The sequence below is a fragment of the Rhinolophus sinicus genome, chromosome 10 (genome assembly GCF_057876585.1).
Source record: "Rhinolophus sinicus isolate RSI-liver-muscle chromosome 10, RSI-T2T, whole genome shotgun sequence".
NCBI lineage: Eukaryota > Metazoa > Chordata > Mammalia > Chiroptera > Rhinolophidae > Rhinolophus > Rhinolophus sinicus.
Window position 1 is genome coordinate 7,021,423 of NC_142510.1, and position 17,256 is coordinate 7,038,678.

Genomic DNA, 17,256 nt, shown 5'->3' on the forward strand with positions numbered 1-17,256 from the left:
TAGAATTTTTTTTCATATATGGCTTTTATTATGCTGAGGTAGATTCCTTCCATTCCTGGTTTGTGGAGTGTTTCTTTATCATGAAAGGGTGTTGAATTTTGTTTTCTTCATTTCATTTTTTTAAGATTCCCATCCTCCCACTCCCTTCCCCTTTGGCATCCATCAGCTATTCTCTATATCTGTGGATCTGTTTGTTTTTTCATTTGTTTAGATTCCACACATAAGTGAAATCATATGACATTTGTCTCTCTCTGTCTGACATATTTCACTCAGCACAGCACCCTCTAGGGCCATCCATGTTGTCACAAATGGTAAGATTTCATTCTTTTTTAATGCTGAATAATATTCTACTGGAGGTATGACCGCGTCTTGATCCTTTCATCTATTGATGGACATTGTTTTCTTTGTGATTTACTGTGAGGATTACATTTAACATCCTCAAGTTATTTTGAAGAATAATTTGAATTGGTATCAGCTCAACTTGGGTGACACACAGCTCGGTAACTCGGCTGTTCTATAGCTGCATCCCCACCCCTTTGGGACGTGGATGTTACACAGTTACGTCTTTATGCATTGTGTGCGCCAAAACAAACGAATAATTCTTTTAACTGCTTTAATCTCTTGCATCTGTAGACAACAAAGTGTGGAGTTACAAGCCGATAATACTGACTTGTAGACTAGCTTGTTTGTTGGTCTTGACTCGAGGGGCAGGCAACTGAGAGAGTCTGGAAGGAGTGGGGACCATCCTGGCCACGGAACCGGTGCTGGGAGAGAGGTGGCTTGGCGGGAAAGGAGGACAGAGTTGTTGTTTAAGTGACAGATTAGAGGTCATGCAGAATTTGAAGAGTTGTTGCTGTGGGGACACTAGAGTTAACGCACTGGCAGGACAGGAGTGGGTCAGAGCAGAAACTCTGAAGCCAAGATTTCAGAGGTGGGACAGTTGTGCTGCGCTGGCCTGGAAGAGGCACGTGCCATGGGGGGAAGCCTCTGGAGGGGGGGAGCTCAGAGAAGTGAGACGCGGGGTGTCAGCTGGAGCGGGGTGCTAACCCGCAGTGAGTGAGAAGCAGCTCGGAGGTCGACAGATGAGCCCAAGCCTCGGAGAGAGGGGGTGACAGGCAGATGGCATGAGCTTCAAAGGAACCGATGTTTTTAAGGAAGCAACGTGGTTTAAAATTGGGAAATCGAGAGTCAGGAATGTGGATTGAAGGAGAAACAAAACGACAGCCCATACATGGGAGAGCCCCAGGGAGTCCCGTCCCTGGGAGGCGAGCTGTGTGGGGAGGTGGCCAGGAAGCTGAGACACTTCGTGGAGGAGAGGGGAGGACGTCAGGGAGGGAACCAGGGAGGGGAGATTGGGGTGGGCTGTGGCCAAGATAATCGGGGTGTTCCATATGGAAGCTGTCCCCCCGGTTTCTCCTGGGAGCTGGGGACCTCGGACCAGCACTCCATCCGTGCTTAGTTTCCTCATCTGTTCCAATACAGACTAGAGCATCTGCCTCGCTGCGTTGGCCTAAGTGTTGGGTGAGCTGGGGGCTGCAGGGTGGGGTCCAGGGCCGTCCACGTGCCCTCAAACACCAGTATTTGTCCTACGCCCATTTTACCAGCCCAGTCGTGGCCTTCCCACAGCACGGGGCCCAGCGCGCTGCATGACACCCTTTGTGGGCCCTGGTCAAAATCTCCCAGCTTTTGGTGGTGTGAGTTACATACTCATGCCGGGCGCTTATACTCCTGAGAACTTTTTCTCCTCAGTTACCATCTCAGGTTAAAAAGGCAAAGCTCCTTGCTGTACGGTATGAATTTTTATTGGGGGGCAGGGGGTGGGATAGCATTTCATCCAGCAGGTGGCGGCTTAAATGTCACTTCTGCCGAGCGCACTCCTTGGCCTAGTCCCATGGTTCTCAACTGGGGACCGCCCTCATTCAGGTGACATGTGGCCGTCTCTGGAGACATTTCTGGTTGTCACAACTGAACGCATTCTGCTGGCATCTAGTGGGTGGAGGCCCGGGATGCTGGGAGCAGCCTGCCGTGCCCTGGACACTCCGCGACCCCGGTGTCCACCCCAAGTGTGAGCAGTGCCGGCCCGTGGGGAGCAGGGCCTGGCCCGTTATCCTCTCTCCACCCCCCGCTCTCCTCCGTGGTGCTTACTGCCGTCTGTACTAGGCTGGACGGCCGACGAGGTCCTTTCACTGTCCGTCTGCCTGGTTGTAAGACCAGGACGGTGGGGTCTTCCGTCTTGTTCCCCACATGTACACAGTAGGTGCCCAGTAACTGTGTTTTTGAGTGACGGCCTAGGAACCTGTGATGAGGGCTTTTCCCATATGGAAGTTTGATCGTGCATGTCTAGTTTATACACATCACCTCATGAGGCAAAATGGGATTTGGCTCCGCTACAAATGCTGTTGTCCCGGCTGTTGTGTGAGGTGGTGAGCGGCCTTGGTGGACGTGTTTGTAACATGGGCATTGAAGGTTCACCTACAGCCCACCTGCTGGAAAATAACTGAGACAAAGAAACAGCATACACCGAGTCATGTATAAAATGTCACCGTTTTTATTTTGTCCTTGTAAAGAGGTGTATGTCAACCAGATTGTAACAAAATTACCACAGCTTATTCCAAAAGAAAATTGTAATACAAGAGGTTTTAGAAAATTAAACACATTTGTTTAGAAATTCTCTCATGTAAACCTTAACCTAAGAGGGTAGATAACACGACACGGTTCCGAGCGAATCCACAGCTGTCCAGGCTTCACTTACAGACGCAGCAGACCGGCCTCTAGGTGTCGCCTTAGCACCCCTGACAGACACTCACTGGGACCCAGTTGTGGGGCCCTTGGCTCATGCATTCAAAAGACCCCCTCCCAGCAGCAGGGACGGTGAAGCTAAGGCTGCAGAGGCACGTTCTTTCCGGGATGAACCCTCGATAATAAAATATCCTCATCAACCCCCCCCTCACGCCTAGACACGCATGTTCTCTGGACTCATGTCTGGAGTCACCCGTGAGCAACTCTGGGTGCAAACGTACAATCCACCATCATGTACCCTTCTATGTCCTCAGCCCCAGTTTTTGCAAGGGGCACCCCCTGAATGGTGAACACTGATAGGGAGAGAACCGTCAACGGTGAAAGAGTGGCATCTCCCCTGGCAGTTCACGATGGCAGGAGCAGACCTGAGCAGACCCACGGGGACGGTGGCAGCCTGGGCAGGTCAGCTAGTGGTTTTCCAGTTACGATGGGAAAACATTCATGCGCCAGAAAGAACTGGACCCCAAAACACTAACAAATCCCACATGTCCTACTGGTGGGATCCTCGTCCATACTGTAGGCTCAACTGTCTTTTAGAGAAATCCAATTTCTTTCTGAAGAAACCGATTAGGGCGGTAAGGAAACCCATTCAATGTGGTCGTTAGGGTTTAGTGACAAAAGGGAGGGCTCTGTGGCAGCACAGAGCTACCCAAGCCAGGCCCTTACGTTGGCAAAGGCTCATGGCGGAAAGGCTGAGACGTCCGCGTCGCACTGGTTGGTGACCGTGGGGTGCGCAGACGGCGGGTTTGCTCGGAGCACGGAGCTCGTCGGTGCTCCACCCTCCTTCCCGGTGACCCAGTAGCCGAAGTTCTGTTTTAGAAACATAATCAAGACCACATGTTCCAGAAGCATGAAAACGAACTTTTTGGCATGGAAATGTTAGATAAAATATACAGTACAAAATTAACACAGAAGCCAATCTGCAGCACATATTTCATGTGAGCTTTAATGAAACAATGCACAATATTTTGAAAAAGGATCATTGCAAAAGGCCTTGCTCGGGAAGTAGGCGCTGCCTGCAGGAAGCCCCTCTGCCTGCCGAGTGCAGCCGCAGGCTACGGAGATGGCCCAGCGCGTGTGAAACACCAAGGAAAGGTTAAGACAGATATGGCCTCGGTGGCTGAAGCTGAGCATGAGATGTGCCCCGTCCAGATGCCTTTCAGACAGCCTGATGGGCAGCTGGGCCCTCGCCAGGTCTTTCCCAGGCAGGCCCGGGCGTGCCCATCCCCCGCTGCGGCCTGAAAAGCCAGCCTGTTCTTTGCCATCAGGTACAGGGCAGCTGAGACAGTATGACGCGTGAGTGCCTTGCCATGATGGGCACTGGTGCTGGGCAGGGGGCAGGCTGCAGGATGGCAGAAGGATTCTGCAGGGGACTGATTAGGAGGGTGCCTGCTGAGACCCCAGAGGACAGGGCCTGGCCTCCACGTGAGGGGCTGGCTGGCATCTCTGGGCTGTCACCCCCATGTGAAGGTGAGTGGGTGGGGTGGGGGGCCGAGGCCTGCAACCCTGTGACCTGGTCCTCAGGTGGGCAGATTGTCCCATGTGATACTAAGAGGAAAAGCAGGGCACTGGCTGGCCTGGCCACAGCGCTGGCTCTGGGTCTGGGAGACAAGCAGCGTCTGGTCCACGGGCTGGCTGCTGGGCTTCACTCCTGGCTCCTGACTGCGCCCCAGACCTGGGCATCCATTCTCGCTGCCTCTCAGCATTAGCTGTGCGGTCCTGTGGATGTAAACAGCTCCGAGGGCCTCTGTTTTGCTACAGGCACAACACACAACAACCTGCCACGCCTGTAAAACTGCAGTGGCTCTGAAAGAACTCAATGAGCTCAGAGCTGCGTGCTGCCATCAGACCTTGTCCACAAGCCCCGGCCCACGGCCCTCGCTTTCGCTGTTTGTGCCTTGCTGGGTCTCACTGGGTGGTATCGTCTTTGTGACTCAATCAGGTGACCCCTTTGGTAACCAGGGAGCCCTGGGACATGCCTGGCTGTTGGCGACCACCCTGGCATTGCGGTCTGTGACAGCCACCTCCTCCCCCAGGGCCGGACTGGACAAATGCGGGCTGTTCTAGCCTCGGCTCAGCTCTCTGAGGTTGCGTGTCAGTAACGTGAGCAGATGAGCCAGTGAATGGATTGAGAGCTGGAGCCAGCTGTGCCCAGCCGCGCTGGTGGCCTGACTGCAGGACAGCTGGCTGACAAGGCCCGCTCCTGGGTCAGGAGTTGCTCTGGGCTGGGGGTGCCCCAGCTGTGGACTCCCTTCCGGGGAGCTCTGGCTTCCTCTTAAGGAGAGACACCTCTGCCAGCCCTACTCCTCCTGGGTTTCTTTCATCTGGGGGAAGGAAGGAAGAAGCAGACGAGACGATGGCAGAGACAGAGATTGCTGATGTCGGCCCTGCTCTTGCTAAAGCAGCCTGAGAGCAGACAGCCTGCCTTAGGTGACAGGACCTAGAAGGGAGCCTTCTGCCCAGTCCTGGTGTCCTCAAGGTCAAGGTCCTCTAGAGACAGGCAGCCCCCTTTGGCTTCCCTCTGAATGCAGAGGCTTCATCTCTTCGCTGCCAAGTTTGGAGGCAACAAAGATCCTCCTAACTGGATCAGGAGATAGAAGCAGCTTCAACTGGTCCTTTCTGCAGGGCCGTCTTTCCCCGAAGGTCACAGGGGCTGAGTGCGTCCTCCAAGGGAACAGCCTGCACTCTGAATTGGATCTGGGTCGAAGGGCATTGAGCGTCCTAAGCGGGTGGCATTTAGTTCCACAGCTCTCAGCCGGGACCTCACTGGCCTGGGTGCTTTGTCTCCTTTCTCCAGGAGCTGGGGCGTCCTCCCTTCAACGTCGGCCCCCCCACACTGCAGAGCAGGGCCAGGCATACTTAGGGCAGCTGGATAGAGTAAATCATTGCGGAACATTCTATGTGATTCCAAAGTTAAGGCTTTGACGAGGTGCTGTGATGAGCTAAGATCAGGGGCAGTCTGCATGTTGAAGACGATTCCAGGGTTTCTGCATGACCACAAGGAAGGGGTGCCAGGAGCCAGCAGCCCGATGGGGCCTGTGTGGCCCCAGGAGCCTGCTTCTAGAGTCCACACTTTGAGAGAGCAGGGCATAGTTTCCATGATTAATTTTTAAGGAATGCAGAGGCAGGGTTTCTGCTTTTAAATACAGGCTGAGTGGGACTTGTTCCTCCCAGCTTAGCATCCGTCCTGTCAGGCCTGGGGGCCTTTTTTGTTTTGTGTCACTTGGATTTTAGCTTCCAGTGCAGAATGGCAAAGCAGCTTCCTGGAGCGGTGGCTGCAGACCAGGCCGATTGGCACTCAGGTGTGTCAGGTCAGGTGCCAGAAAGGCTGGCTGATCAGAACTCTGGGCCCCGGGTGGCGGGGGGGGGCATCAGAGGTGGGTGTTTCCATTCTGTATCTAACACAAACGGAAACGGGGCTTCTGGGGGGCAGGCCCCACTGTGCAGACCGGCATTTCTGGATCAGCTGTCTAGCTGGGAGCCAGGCCCTCCTTCAGAGGGGCCGGGGGGAGTTAGGCAAACGTGGGGGGCAGGACTGGGGCAGCTTGGGCATGGGGACAGTCCGATGACGTCTCCCCGAGGAGGGCCGTTCCGCGAGTCCCAGGGACAGTCCGTGGTTAGGCTTCCACTGCCCATGTCTCAGGGACGATTACGTTGTCACCACATTCCCTACGTGTCGTCTTCCTCAGGTCACTTATCTGCGTATAGTCCATCTTACAACCTCCTAATTTTGTAATCTTTCCCCCCAAAATGCAGACTCTTCCTAAGTGTACTCAGCGGCTGAGGACGGCTCTTGCCCGGGGGGGTAGGGGGAGCGGTTCCATGGTTCTGGCTGTTAAAACTGGCGGGGCCGTGCTGGTCCTGGGAGGCGCCTGACTGGGACTGTTGGAGGCAAAGCCTGGGTGGCCGCCGTGCCCTCGTCTTTCTCCCATTTGCACCTGTCAGCAGGGTCCTGGCTCCCGCTGAGAGTGTGGTGGGGGCAGAGGGTGAACGGCGAACCCATGTCTTCCGGGGACAGTCACGGTTTGTCCAGAGAGGACATAGTCCAGGCTCACTGGGCCACCTGAGGCCCATGGAGCTGGAGGAGGTCTGGAAGCCGAGGGCCGGCAGAATCGTCCGCAGCAGTTACAGCGGAGTCTCTCTCATGACCTTGGGGCCTCGGGCTTGTGAGGCCAAGGCCATCGATTTCTGGACAGCTCGGGGCTCTCTGACATGTGGTCACCAGGTCGCTGCTGACAGCTGGCCTGGGTGGGTGAGACCCCCAAGCCTGACAAAGGTGCACGGGGGCCCAGGGGGCCTCAGGCTTCCTGCATGGGCTGGTCCTTCCAGAAGCCAGTTGTGGGGAGGTGGGGCAGGGGTGTGCTCCAAGGACCACAGTGCAGTGTCACTTACTGGCTCCTTCCCGTGAAGGCCGTGGACTGTCTCCCTGGAGCCTGATACCACGGAGCTCCTGCTGCCGCGGTGGCGATGACCACGGGTGGGAAATACAAGGGAAAGGAGCCAGGCCCCCGCCCCAGCCCACCCCACGTGGCCGTAAGTTGTAGCAGGCAATGACATTAAAAAGAGGAACAGTCATTCTAATTCCCACGTGGGAAAGAGTCAAGAGGTGGTTGCTGAGTGAACCATCTGACCAAGAGAAACACGAGTCGCGCAGCTCCACCGGGGCTCCCAGCCCGGCCTGGTGCCCACCCTCCTGCTGACCCTGGGCTGCAGGAAGGGGATGAATGACCCTTGCCGCTCAGGGCAGAGCCTGGGAGGGCAGTGCCCACATGTCCAAGTCTGTCCAGCGAGGAGCTGCCTTGCTCTCTGACCAGTTTAATCGGGGTGTCATGTGACCGGCGGGGAAGGGGTGTTCGCTGGGGTTCACCAGCTGGATGTGGTTGACACTCCGAGGTGTAAGGAGCCAGCTGCCATGGCCAGACTGGATGCAGAGTGGCCGGGAGAAGCAGCTGGCGCAGCTCGTAGGGCCCGAGTCTGGGGTTCCATCGAGGTCAGAGGTCGCCGCTCTGGGGCTCCACGTTGCGCGCCGTCTCCCTGGGGTGACTGCGGGACAGCTTGGGGAAGCGGGCAGCCACTTTGGGGCGGCTGTTTTTGTTCAGTGGCTCTCCAGGAGGGGTAATGTCCCTGCAAGACAGAGCAGGGGAGAATCTGGTTAAGTCGGGGTTCCAAAGGCAAACACTCCAGGTGGACAGCGAGCCGGGTGGGAGAATGGCCAGGTGGTCAGAGGGAACAGGTGCTGCCCAGAGTATGACGTGGAGAAATGGGAAATCCATAGTTACGAACACGTTCTGCGTTCTGTCTGTCAAAAGCACCCAAGCTTAGCTGTGGGTTCAAGCTAGCTTGTGGGGCCACCACTTCCAGACCCCACTTTAAGGCTGTGAAGGAAGGTACTAGTCATGGCTCTCTCCCCAGTCCTCACCCCCATTTTCATTGATCTTCCAGCAAAGGCACCTTTCAAAGAAAATACGATGCTTTGGAGAACACTGCATATAAAGTCGTAAAGGGTGGGTAGAACAAACCCAGGACGGGGCTTCTTGTGGAATTCATCCTGAGAATAACCAGGCGGGTGCCGAGGTCCGATATCTAAGGGCATTTATCCAAGTGCGTGCGAAAGAGCCAGGAACGGGGACCAGCTGACGAGTCCAACACAGGGTCACGGCCCGGGTATAAAACCTTCAGTGGCAACAGGAAGCCACTGAAGAGAACGAAGTAGGTAAAGTCATGTGATGAGAACACAGGGTGAGACAAGGCAGGGAGGGTGTAACCTTGCCACGTGGAGGAAAACGCTAACGGATATGCACGTTCATTCCTTCATCCTGTGGAGCTTTCCTGAACACACACGTGGCCAAGCGCTGGGGATAAAAGTGACCACAACAGTTTCCTAGGCCCCATGGAGCTCACAGGCGGCGTGGGGTGGGGGTGAGACAGTGGCGCGTATTCTCCCAGGCCCCGTGGAGCTCACGGCGGGAAGACTGGGAGTGACAGTGTCATTTATTATAAAAGTTTAAGGTCACCAATGTCCCCAGGACGTCTCTGAGAGGCCAGCCTGAGGCTGCTGCTCGAAGGAGGGCAGGAAGTGCCCTGGAGAGGGCTGTGTGGCTGAGGGCACAGCTGGGAGAGGCCCGTGGAGCAGCACCGAGGCAGGGGACTCCCCAAGCTGGTGGCATGTGACGTGGCCTCTGCCTGCTGGGTGGACAGTGGACTGGAGGGGCCAGTGCTCTGGGCCCAGGGAGCAGGCGCAGAAGCCGCTGTGAATGCAGACGTGGTGACCTCCGGTTTATTCCTTAGGGCCGCTGTAACGCGGCCAGGCCCTGAGTGGCTTAAGGCAACACAGATGTGCTGTCCCCCAGTCCTGGACATCGGATGTCCACAGGGGGTCATCCCGGGCTGCAGTCAAGGTGTCGGCCAGGCTGCTTTCTCCTGGCGGCTCCAGGGGAGACACCAGCAGTGTAGGGGTGTCACATCTTTCTCTCTCCCTCTGATAAGGACCCTGGGATCACACGGGCCGGCCAGGAAAATCCCCCTGGTGCCGAGACCCTACTCCCACCTGCAGAGTCCCCTTTGCCATGTAAGGGGTCACATTCGCGGGTTTTAGGGGTTAGGGTGTGGACATTTGGGGGCATTATTCTGTTTAGCACAGACTGAGATGTTTTTTACTATCACTTATTAACTTTGTGTCACTGAACCTTCGTGAATCTTTTGGTTTAAATGGCTGTAAAGTACATACAGCAAAGCATTTCATTGGTGGCTAGGTGCTAACATTTGCATTTTCTTTTTAAAAAAGGTATTTTTCAACTACGGTTGACATACAATATTATATTAGTTTCAGGTGTACAACATAGTGATCAGACATTTAATAACTTACGAAGTGATCCCCCCTCCCAATGAGGCTGGTACCCCCGGCACTATACACAGTTTTTATAATATTACTGACTCTATTCCCTGTGCTGTACTTTCTATCCCCCTGACTGTTTTGAAATTACCAGTGTGTACTTCTTAGTCCCTTCACCATTTTCACCCAGCTCCCCAACTCCCTTCCCATCTGGCAACCATCAGTTTGTTCTCTGCATCTAGGAGTTTGTTTGTTCATTTATTCTGTTCTTTAGATTCCACACATAAGTGAGATCATATGGTGTTTGTCTTTCTTAATCCGACTTATTTCACTGAGCATAATGTTCTAGGTCCATCCATGTTGTGACACATGGTCAGATTTCAATCTTTTTATGCCCAGGTAATGTTCCATTGTATAGTGTACCACCTGCTCTTTATCCAGTCGTCTACTGATGGACACTTAGGTTGCGTCCGTTATCTTGACTATTGTAAGTAATGCTGCAGTGAACATAGGGGTGTAGATATCTTTTTGAATTAATGTTTTGGATTTCTTCAGATAAATACCCAGGAGTGGAATTTCTGGGTCATAAGGTAGTCCTAGTTTTAATTTTTTTAAGGAGCCTCCGTACTGCTTTCCATAGTGGCTGCACCAATCTGCAATCCCACCAACAAAGCACGAGGGCTCCCTTTTCTCCACATCCTCACCAGCACTTACTTGTTTGTTGATTTATTGATGACGGCCATTCTGACAGGGTGAGGTGATATTTCATTGTGGTTTTAATTTGCATTTGTCTAATGAATAGTGATGTTGGGTATCTTTCCATATGTCTATTGGCCACTGTGTGTCCTCTTTGGAGAAATGTCTATTCTGGTCCTCTGCCCTTTTTTAATTCGATTGTCTTTTTGGTGTTGAGCTGTATGAATTCCTTATATATTGACTATTAACCCCTTATCAGATGTAGCATTAGCAAAGCAAATATCTTCTCCCATTCTGTAGGCTGTCTTTTCATTTTGTTGATGGTTTCCTTTGCTGCAGACTGAGATTTGAATAGGAAATTAAAGGGTGATATTACAGGTGATAGAAAACATCAATGAGAAATAAGAAAAAACTTGTCTAACAAATATCTCACGGGTCCAAAATGCTTCTGGAAAACACACCTAACTAAGTTGAGGCTCCTCCTTCCATCCTATGTGGCTTCAGCTCCCGGTGAGTCCTGGACCACACTGGACTCTGCAGGGCACAGCGGCCGGGGAGGACCAAGGCCACTCGGTGAGTAAGTGGCAGATCTGGGGTGGTGCCAGCGCAGTCCAGGTGAATTAGGGAATGAGTCACACTCAAAAAGAAATCATGTTCTCCCCCCCACCCCGGGGGTCCCTTCAGGGCTCCTAAAATATCCCGATTGATCCCAGTCTCTCAGGAGAGGTTCTGTTTACCATGCTCTGATTTTCACACCTTTGCAGGGACACTCTGCTCAGTGTTTTGAGTTCAGGGTGATATCTCGATGACAAAATGCAAAAGCCCCAATTGTTCCTTTCTGCCTTGGGAGTCTGGATGTGTTTCCAGCAGGAGCAGCCCCTGCTGTCTCTGCAGCCAGTCCAGCTGCTTTGCTGCGCGGTCCCCCTTCGGAATGGCGTTGGGCCCTTTATTCTTTCAAAACACCTGCGTTGCTAAAGCCCCTTTATCCCTGAACACCCGTTAGCGAGGGGATGGGTAGGAGAGGGGGGAGGGTGGGCTTAGACACAGCATTTCACCCAACCCTGCTCCTCCCCCTGGAGGTCCAGCTGGCCTCTCCAGGGGCCGCTGCCACTACGGGGGTCATGCCCCAGAGCTAGGAGGGGAAGTAGCGAGGTGTCTGTTTTTCAACGAGTGGCACCGACTGTATTTGGGGGGGTCAGGACGCCCTCGTTCAGCCCTGGGTCTGCCTCCAGGCTCCTGTGCATCTCGCTGTCCTAGAGCCTGGTTCCCTTGTGTGTCACGGGCTGATGCTCGTACGGCCCTCACGGTGCTATGACAAGGACCTGAGAGTCACTTACGGGCTGCATTTCCTTAGATGAGCTCCCTGCCCGCGCTGCGCCTGGCATCTGGATATAATGAAGGCAGGGTTGTTTTGAGCATTATGTGGATAAAGTACCTAGTGAAGGAGGAATATGTCTCTGAGCCCCCAAAGGATGGGGGGGGACTTTGGAGTGAGCGAGCGAGTGCCGGGATCGTGTCTCATGAGACGGAAGAATGGAAATACGGACCCAGGAGAGGTAAAGAGTTTTAAAAAAAGGAGTTTATTGAAAGCAAAGGGTCAGAGCTCCCAAGCGGGAGGGGGTCCCGAATGGGGTGCCCAGTGACTGAGGCAAAAGCTCTTACTTTTATACCTTCTCTTGTCTGCTTGGGGAAGGGGAGCTGTTTGAAGAAGGGAACTGGCGCCTTCTAATGAAATTTGTCCACCAGGTTTGTTCTGCTTGTCCATCCTGAAGGAATTAGTAAAGTAACCCACTCTTATCTATCAGATCTGCTCCATTTGTCAGGCCAAAAGGAATTTTATGATTAACCTCAAGGCCTCGTTACATTACGTCCTGGAGCGAAGGAGTGATTTCAAAGTCTGGAGTTTTAGGATATGGCTGTTGTTTATTCCACCAGGGACCTCCCTGTTTACCTAGGGACACGCTAGCTCACCTGTCTCAGCGGGACAATGCCTGGCTAGAGTAACCACTCAAAAGATGGGAGCGAGGTTGCTAGAAAGCAGTGAGGGGTACAGAGGTTAATACTAGTCCGAGGAGCCCCACTCTCACTGGGGAGGGGGCAGGGCGGCCCCCGGGCCCGATCACTACAATAGGGGCTGGTGGCCACTTCAGCGCGGGTGAACCCAGTGTGAGCAGGGGTGGGTGGATGGGTCAGCATGAGAAGGCCCCTCTGGACTTGAGAATAGCACACGTGAAGGCAGGAGGGCCTGGGAGGGACGTGCAGACCTGGGCCAGCCCCTCCCCTCCCCGGAAGGCAGGATTTACCTCGCGGTGCAGTGAGAAGTCACTGAGATACTGTCTGTCAAATGCTCGTGCCTGGTCCCTGGGGAGGCTCTGTGAGTGTCGGCTGCTGTCGCTGAGGGCGTGAGGTGAGCACAGGTGGAACGGGCGCGGTGACCGCCCATCAGAGCTGCAGAGGGCCTGGGTGAGCTGGAGACAGCGTGGCCCTAAAGGCCACAGCAGCCAGTGACAAGGAGCTAGGCTGTCTGGTGGCAGGGGCTGTTCCAACACTTCCCATAAACACAGGAGAGTGGACGGGGGTGAGGCCACTGGAGGATGAGCTTAGCTGGGGACAAGTTGAGCAGATGACAGCTGGAGAAGAGCCAGCTGGGACAGGAGGCGTCCATAACTAGTGGCTGGATCAACAGGGCTGGTTCTGTTGAAAGACCTGAGCTGGAGTGGAGAGAGTGGGAAGTCACGGCGTAGATGAGGCCAAACCACACAGAGCGGCCATTTTGCTGGGTCAAAAACCGTCTGATAGTTTTATACACCTGTCGGCTATTTGCTTGTTTTCTTTGGAGAAATGTCTATTCAAGTCCTTTGGCCATTTTTTAACCAGGGAAGTGCAAGTGAAAACCAGTCATACTACCTCACACCTGTCAAGATGGCTGTTTATACACAACACACACACACACACACACCGAGTGTTGGCGAGGGTGTGGGGTGTGGAGAACGGGGAACCCTGTACACTGTGGCGGGGACGTAAGATGGTGCAGACGCTACAGCAAACAGTATTGAGGACCCTCAGAAGATTACAGTAGCACTTCCCCGCGACCCGGCAACCCCACTCTGAGTATCCAAAAGAACTGCAAGCAGGGTCTCGAGTGACAGCACCCCCATGCTCATCGCAGCGTTCGTCACAGGTCACCTAACTCTCCCGGGGGGTGAGCAAAGAAAAGGTGGCTCGTCCAACGGAATAAACAAGGGAGGAAATTCTGACGCCTGTGACAACACGGGTGACAGGAAGCTGAGTGAAACAAGCCAGTCACAGAAGGACACATACCTCAGGACAGGACCTAAAAGAGTCCAACTCCTAGAGGCAAGTTTAGCATAATGGTTACTGGAGGTGGGGAGAGGTGAGGGTAGGGAGTGGGGCGGCAGTAAAGTGTCAGCTGCGTGAGATGAGTAAGTCCTGGGGCCCTGCTGAGGAATCGCGCCCATAGTCGGCAATGACGTGTTACACACTGAAAATCTGTCCAGCGGGTGGGTCGCATATTAATTTCCTGGGGGTGAAGCGTCTGCGGGCCTGGGCCGTGGGCTGTGCAGACTGGAGGGGTCTGGGTGGATGGAGAGGGGCGGGGCCTGCTCTGAAAGGGGAAGAGACCTGGTGTGTGGTGTGTCATCCCGCAACCCCAACCACCATAGCGGGGAGCTGGGGCCTAGGCCGTGTGCGCCCAGGGCTGTGTGCAGGCAGTTTCCGGGGAAGTGGGAAGGCCTCGAGCTGATGAGGACAGCCTTAGGTAAGGGCCACTGACCGTTTTAACCCAGGCTCCCTGGGGTCCCTGCTGCAGCCAGCCTCTGAGTCCCTCACTTTCTGAGCCCCTGCCTCACGCGCTAGTGAGACTTGGGAAGGACAGTGCCATTTCCTCCCCTGCCCCCTCGGGAGCAGTCAGGCCCGTCAGGCTGTTGGAAACCAGCTGTCTCTCCAGCACGTCTGCACTGTTGTAACAAGCAGGCTTGGGGCTCGGGGGCCGGGCAGGAGCAGAGCCAGTGAGCAAAGCGATACTCCTTTCCTGATCCTGCCTCTGTGTTCGTGGGGGCTGTGTCTGCCCCAGTTTTGCAGACGAGAAAAGGGGGGTCTGGATGGCAGAAAGGCCCATGTCTGAGAACGGGTTTCTAGAGGCTATGTGTAGTAGTGGATTTAACAGGAAACCGGGGTTCTTGCAGTTAAACACGTCAGGACCTTGGAGGAAGACACACGACCATCCCCAGACGCAGTTCTGTGAAATGGGGGCGGCGCCAGTCCTTCTTACCATCCACACATCATTCAACACATACTTGTGAGTCTGTTCTAGTTAGGAATGCACGCAGCTCTTTCCAGGCCCTGAGATGACGGACGTAGAGTGACAGCAGTGCCCGCAGAGCCTGGCAGCGTCCCAGGTGCTTTGAGTGCAGCGGCATCAGTCTAGCAAGGGCACCGGGGAGAGGCTTTCGCAAAGATTTTACAAACTACAAAATGCAGGCACCTCCCAGGCCACCCATTCCTCCTTTTCCCAGAACCAACTCCTCAACCCTCTGCGTCCGTCAGACCTGGGGGGTGGGACGGGGAGGCGGCAGAAGGACCCTCCCATGGAGACCATCCTAGCCTTTCTGGAACAAGACTAGCCTCTTAATCTTGACACATCCGGGTGGTCTCTAGCCTTACCTGGGGCCCTAAAAAGCTACAGAGCTGAGAGAGCGGCGCGGGCACTTGGCAGGGATGTGTGGGGAGAGCTGGAAGAAATAAGCCAGCGAGCAGGGGCAGGGGCGAGAAAACCGCGGGCATGCCCTTACGAAGCCCAAGGCTCCATGAGACGGGCACTGTGTCCCCGTGGCTGGGGCCAGACCTGGCTCTGGGGAAACAGAGGTCAGACTCAGTTGCCACCTTCAAGTTGCTCAGACAAGGGGTGTAGCACGTTGGAAAAACCTCAAAGGCATTATGCTACCTGCAAGAAGCCTGGCTGAAAGGCTAAGTGGCCAGACGAAAGCCACCCACAGCCCTGGGCTGGGGCCTGAGCCAAGGCGTGGGGTGGGGGTGAGTAAGGTCCCATAGAGTGTGGAGGGCAGGAAAACAGATGGGAAAAGGCTCCCAGAGGAGAAAGACAGGCTGTGGGGACGAAGCTGCCTAAGTCTGCAAGGCGCCGTGCAGGTAGGACGGCCCTGAGGGCCACGAGCCTCCTCACCCACTTTCCAAAGGTGTAGACCAGGGGTGTCCAAACTGCTGCCCGCGGGCTGACTGTGGTCCGCAATCCATTGTTAATTGGCTCACAGCAAATTCCAAAACTACATTTAGTTTACTTAAACCAGGTGAGGCAATAGGTACTTCACCGGGAGTGAGTGGCCCGGCTGTTTGTGTATTTTACCGCATATGGCCCTTGGTGAAAAAAGTTGAAAACAGTTTGGACACCCCTGGTGTAGACACACTCAGGCAGGGATGACTCAACTTTCCGCAGGCAGCGAAACAACATCTTCCGGCCTTGGGCAGTGGCGGGGCCTACACGGGCCAACGAAGGACGCGGGGCACACTCCACAGGCCAGGTGCCATCTGTGGGCACTGTCACTGGTGCTGACACAGTCTGAGTAAAAGCCACGTCTGTAAGTAGGATGCACGTTTTCTCACTTGGAGAACACTCTGGGGTGGGCGCCAGCCCGCAAATGGGAATTTCAGAGCCACTGGTCTAAATGACCTTGAAGCTCCTCTGGTCCCCAGGGTCAGTGATGAAGGAGGAGGCCACTCATGGGGCACGATGATCAGAATCGCTGCATTTTCTCCTGGGAAGTACTGTTTCCCCGAAAATAAGACCTAGCCCGACAATCAGCTCTAATGCGTCTTTTGGAGCAAAAATTAAGACCCGGTCGTATTTTACTATAAGACTGGGTATGATATAATATAACATAATATAATGTAATACAATATAATACCAGGTCTTATATTTATTTTTGCTCCAACAGCCACATTAGAGCTGATGGTCCGGCTGGGTCTTATTTTTGGGGAAACAGGGTAACCGTCACCGAGGCCCAGGTCCCTGTGCCCAGAGCTGTGATTAGAACAAGTGGCAATGTTCCTCAGATCGCGTCTTTATCTTGTGCTGGCTACATTCCCTCATATCTGCATAGCCCCTATACAATATTCAAGATTTTTCTTTAAATACTGTTACTTTTAGGTTACTTTAGCCTATGTAATGGATTTAATGCATAGTAAAACATTGAAGAAACTTTTCCTGTGTACCCGCACCAGTTCCTGTACCACCTGCAATACGGGGTGAATGGTGGCGTCTTCAAAATGCACGTCCTTGCATGCTGGGAAAGCCTCAGAGGCCACGCCCTGGGGCGTTCCAGTCCTGACATTCTGGAAAAGGCCAGACCACAGGGACAGACAGTGGGTGCCGGGGGCCGACTACCGACGGGCACAAGGGAATTCTGGGGGTGAAGGGCTGTTCCGTGCTTGGTGGTGGTGGTGATGTGACTCCCTGCATTTCTCAAAATGCACAGAACTGCGCAGCAGAAGGGGCCAATTTTACCATGTAAATTATACCCCAATCTCAGGGAGCTTGGCTGAAAAAGGCAGTCTTTTCAAGCCTCTTTTTTTAGCATGAATGAGCACCTCTCATCTGTCTGGGTCTCCCAGGCAACGGTGACCTTGTCCCTTCCCTGGGGACAGAAACCTTAGACTCTAGCAACTGAGCCACCTGGACAGGTCACTGACCCTCCACGGGACTCAGAGTCCTCACGTGTGAGACGGAATCACAGTAAACAGACAAATAACTCAATTAAAAAAAGGACAAAGGATTTGAATAGCCACTTCTCCCAAGGTGACGTACAAATGACCCATAAGGACATGTAAAGATTCTCAACATCATTAGTTATCGGGAAATGCCAATCAAAACCACAGCGTCCCCAGTCCACTAGGAT

The 17,256-nt window shown here is 54.0% G+C and overlaps 1 protein-coding gene across 3 annotated transcripts in view; it reads right to left on the reverse strand.

The window, feature by feature from the left end:
* Positions 1 to 17,256, reverse strand: part of SNX29 (sorting nexin 29) — a 426,403-nt gene that overhangs the window by 38,596 nt on the left and 370,551 nt on the right. For 2 of the 3 annotated variants that reach the window (XM_019715145.3, XM_088801234.1), the window contains one exon: positions 2,526 to 7,923. The exons of the other annotated variant lie outside the window; for it this stretch is intronic. In XM_019715145.3, coding sequence (XP_019570704.3) covers positions 7,791 to 7,923 — 133 coding nt within the window. In that variant the 3' untranslated portion in view covers positions 2,526 to 7,790. Of the gene's footprint in view, positions 1 to 2,525; positions 7,924 to 17,256 lie in introns of those variants that run through there. 3 annotated transcript variants of the gene reach the window in all.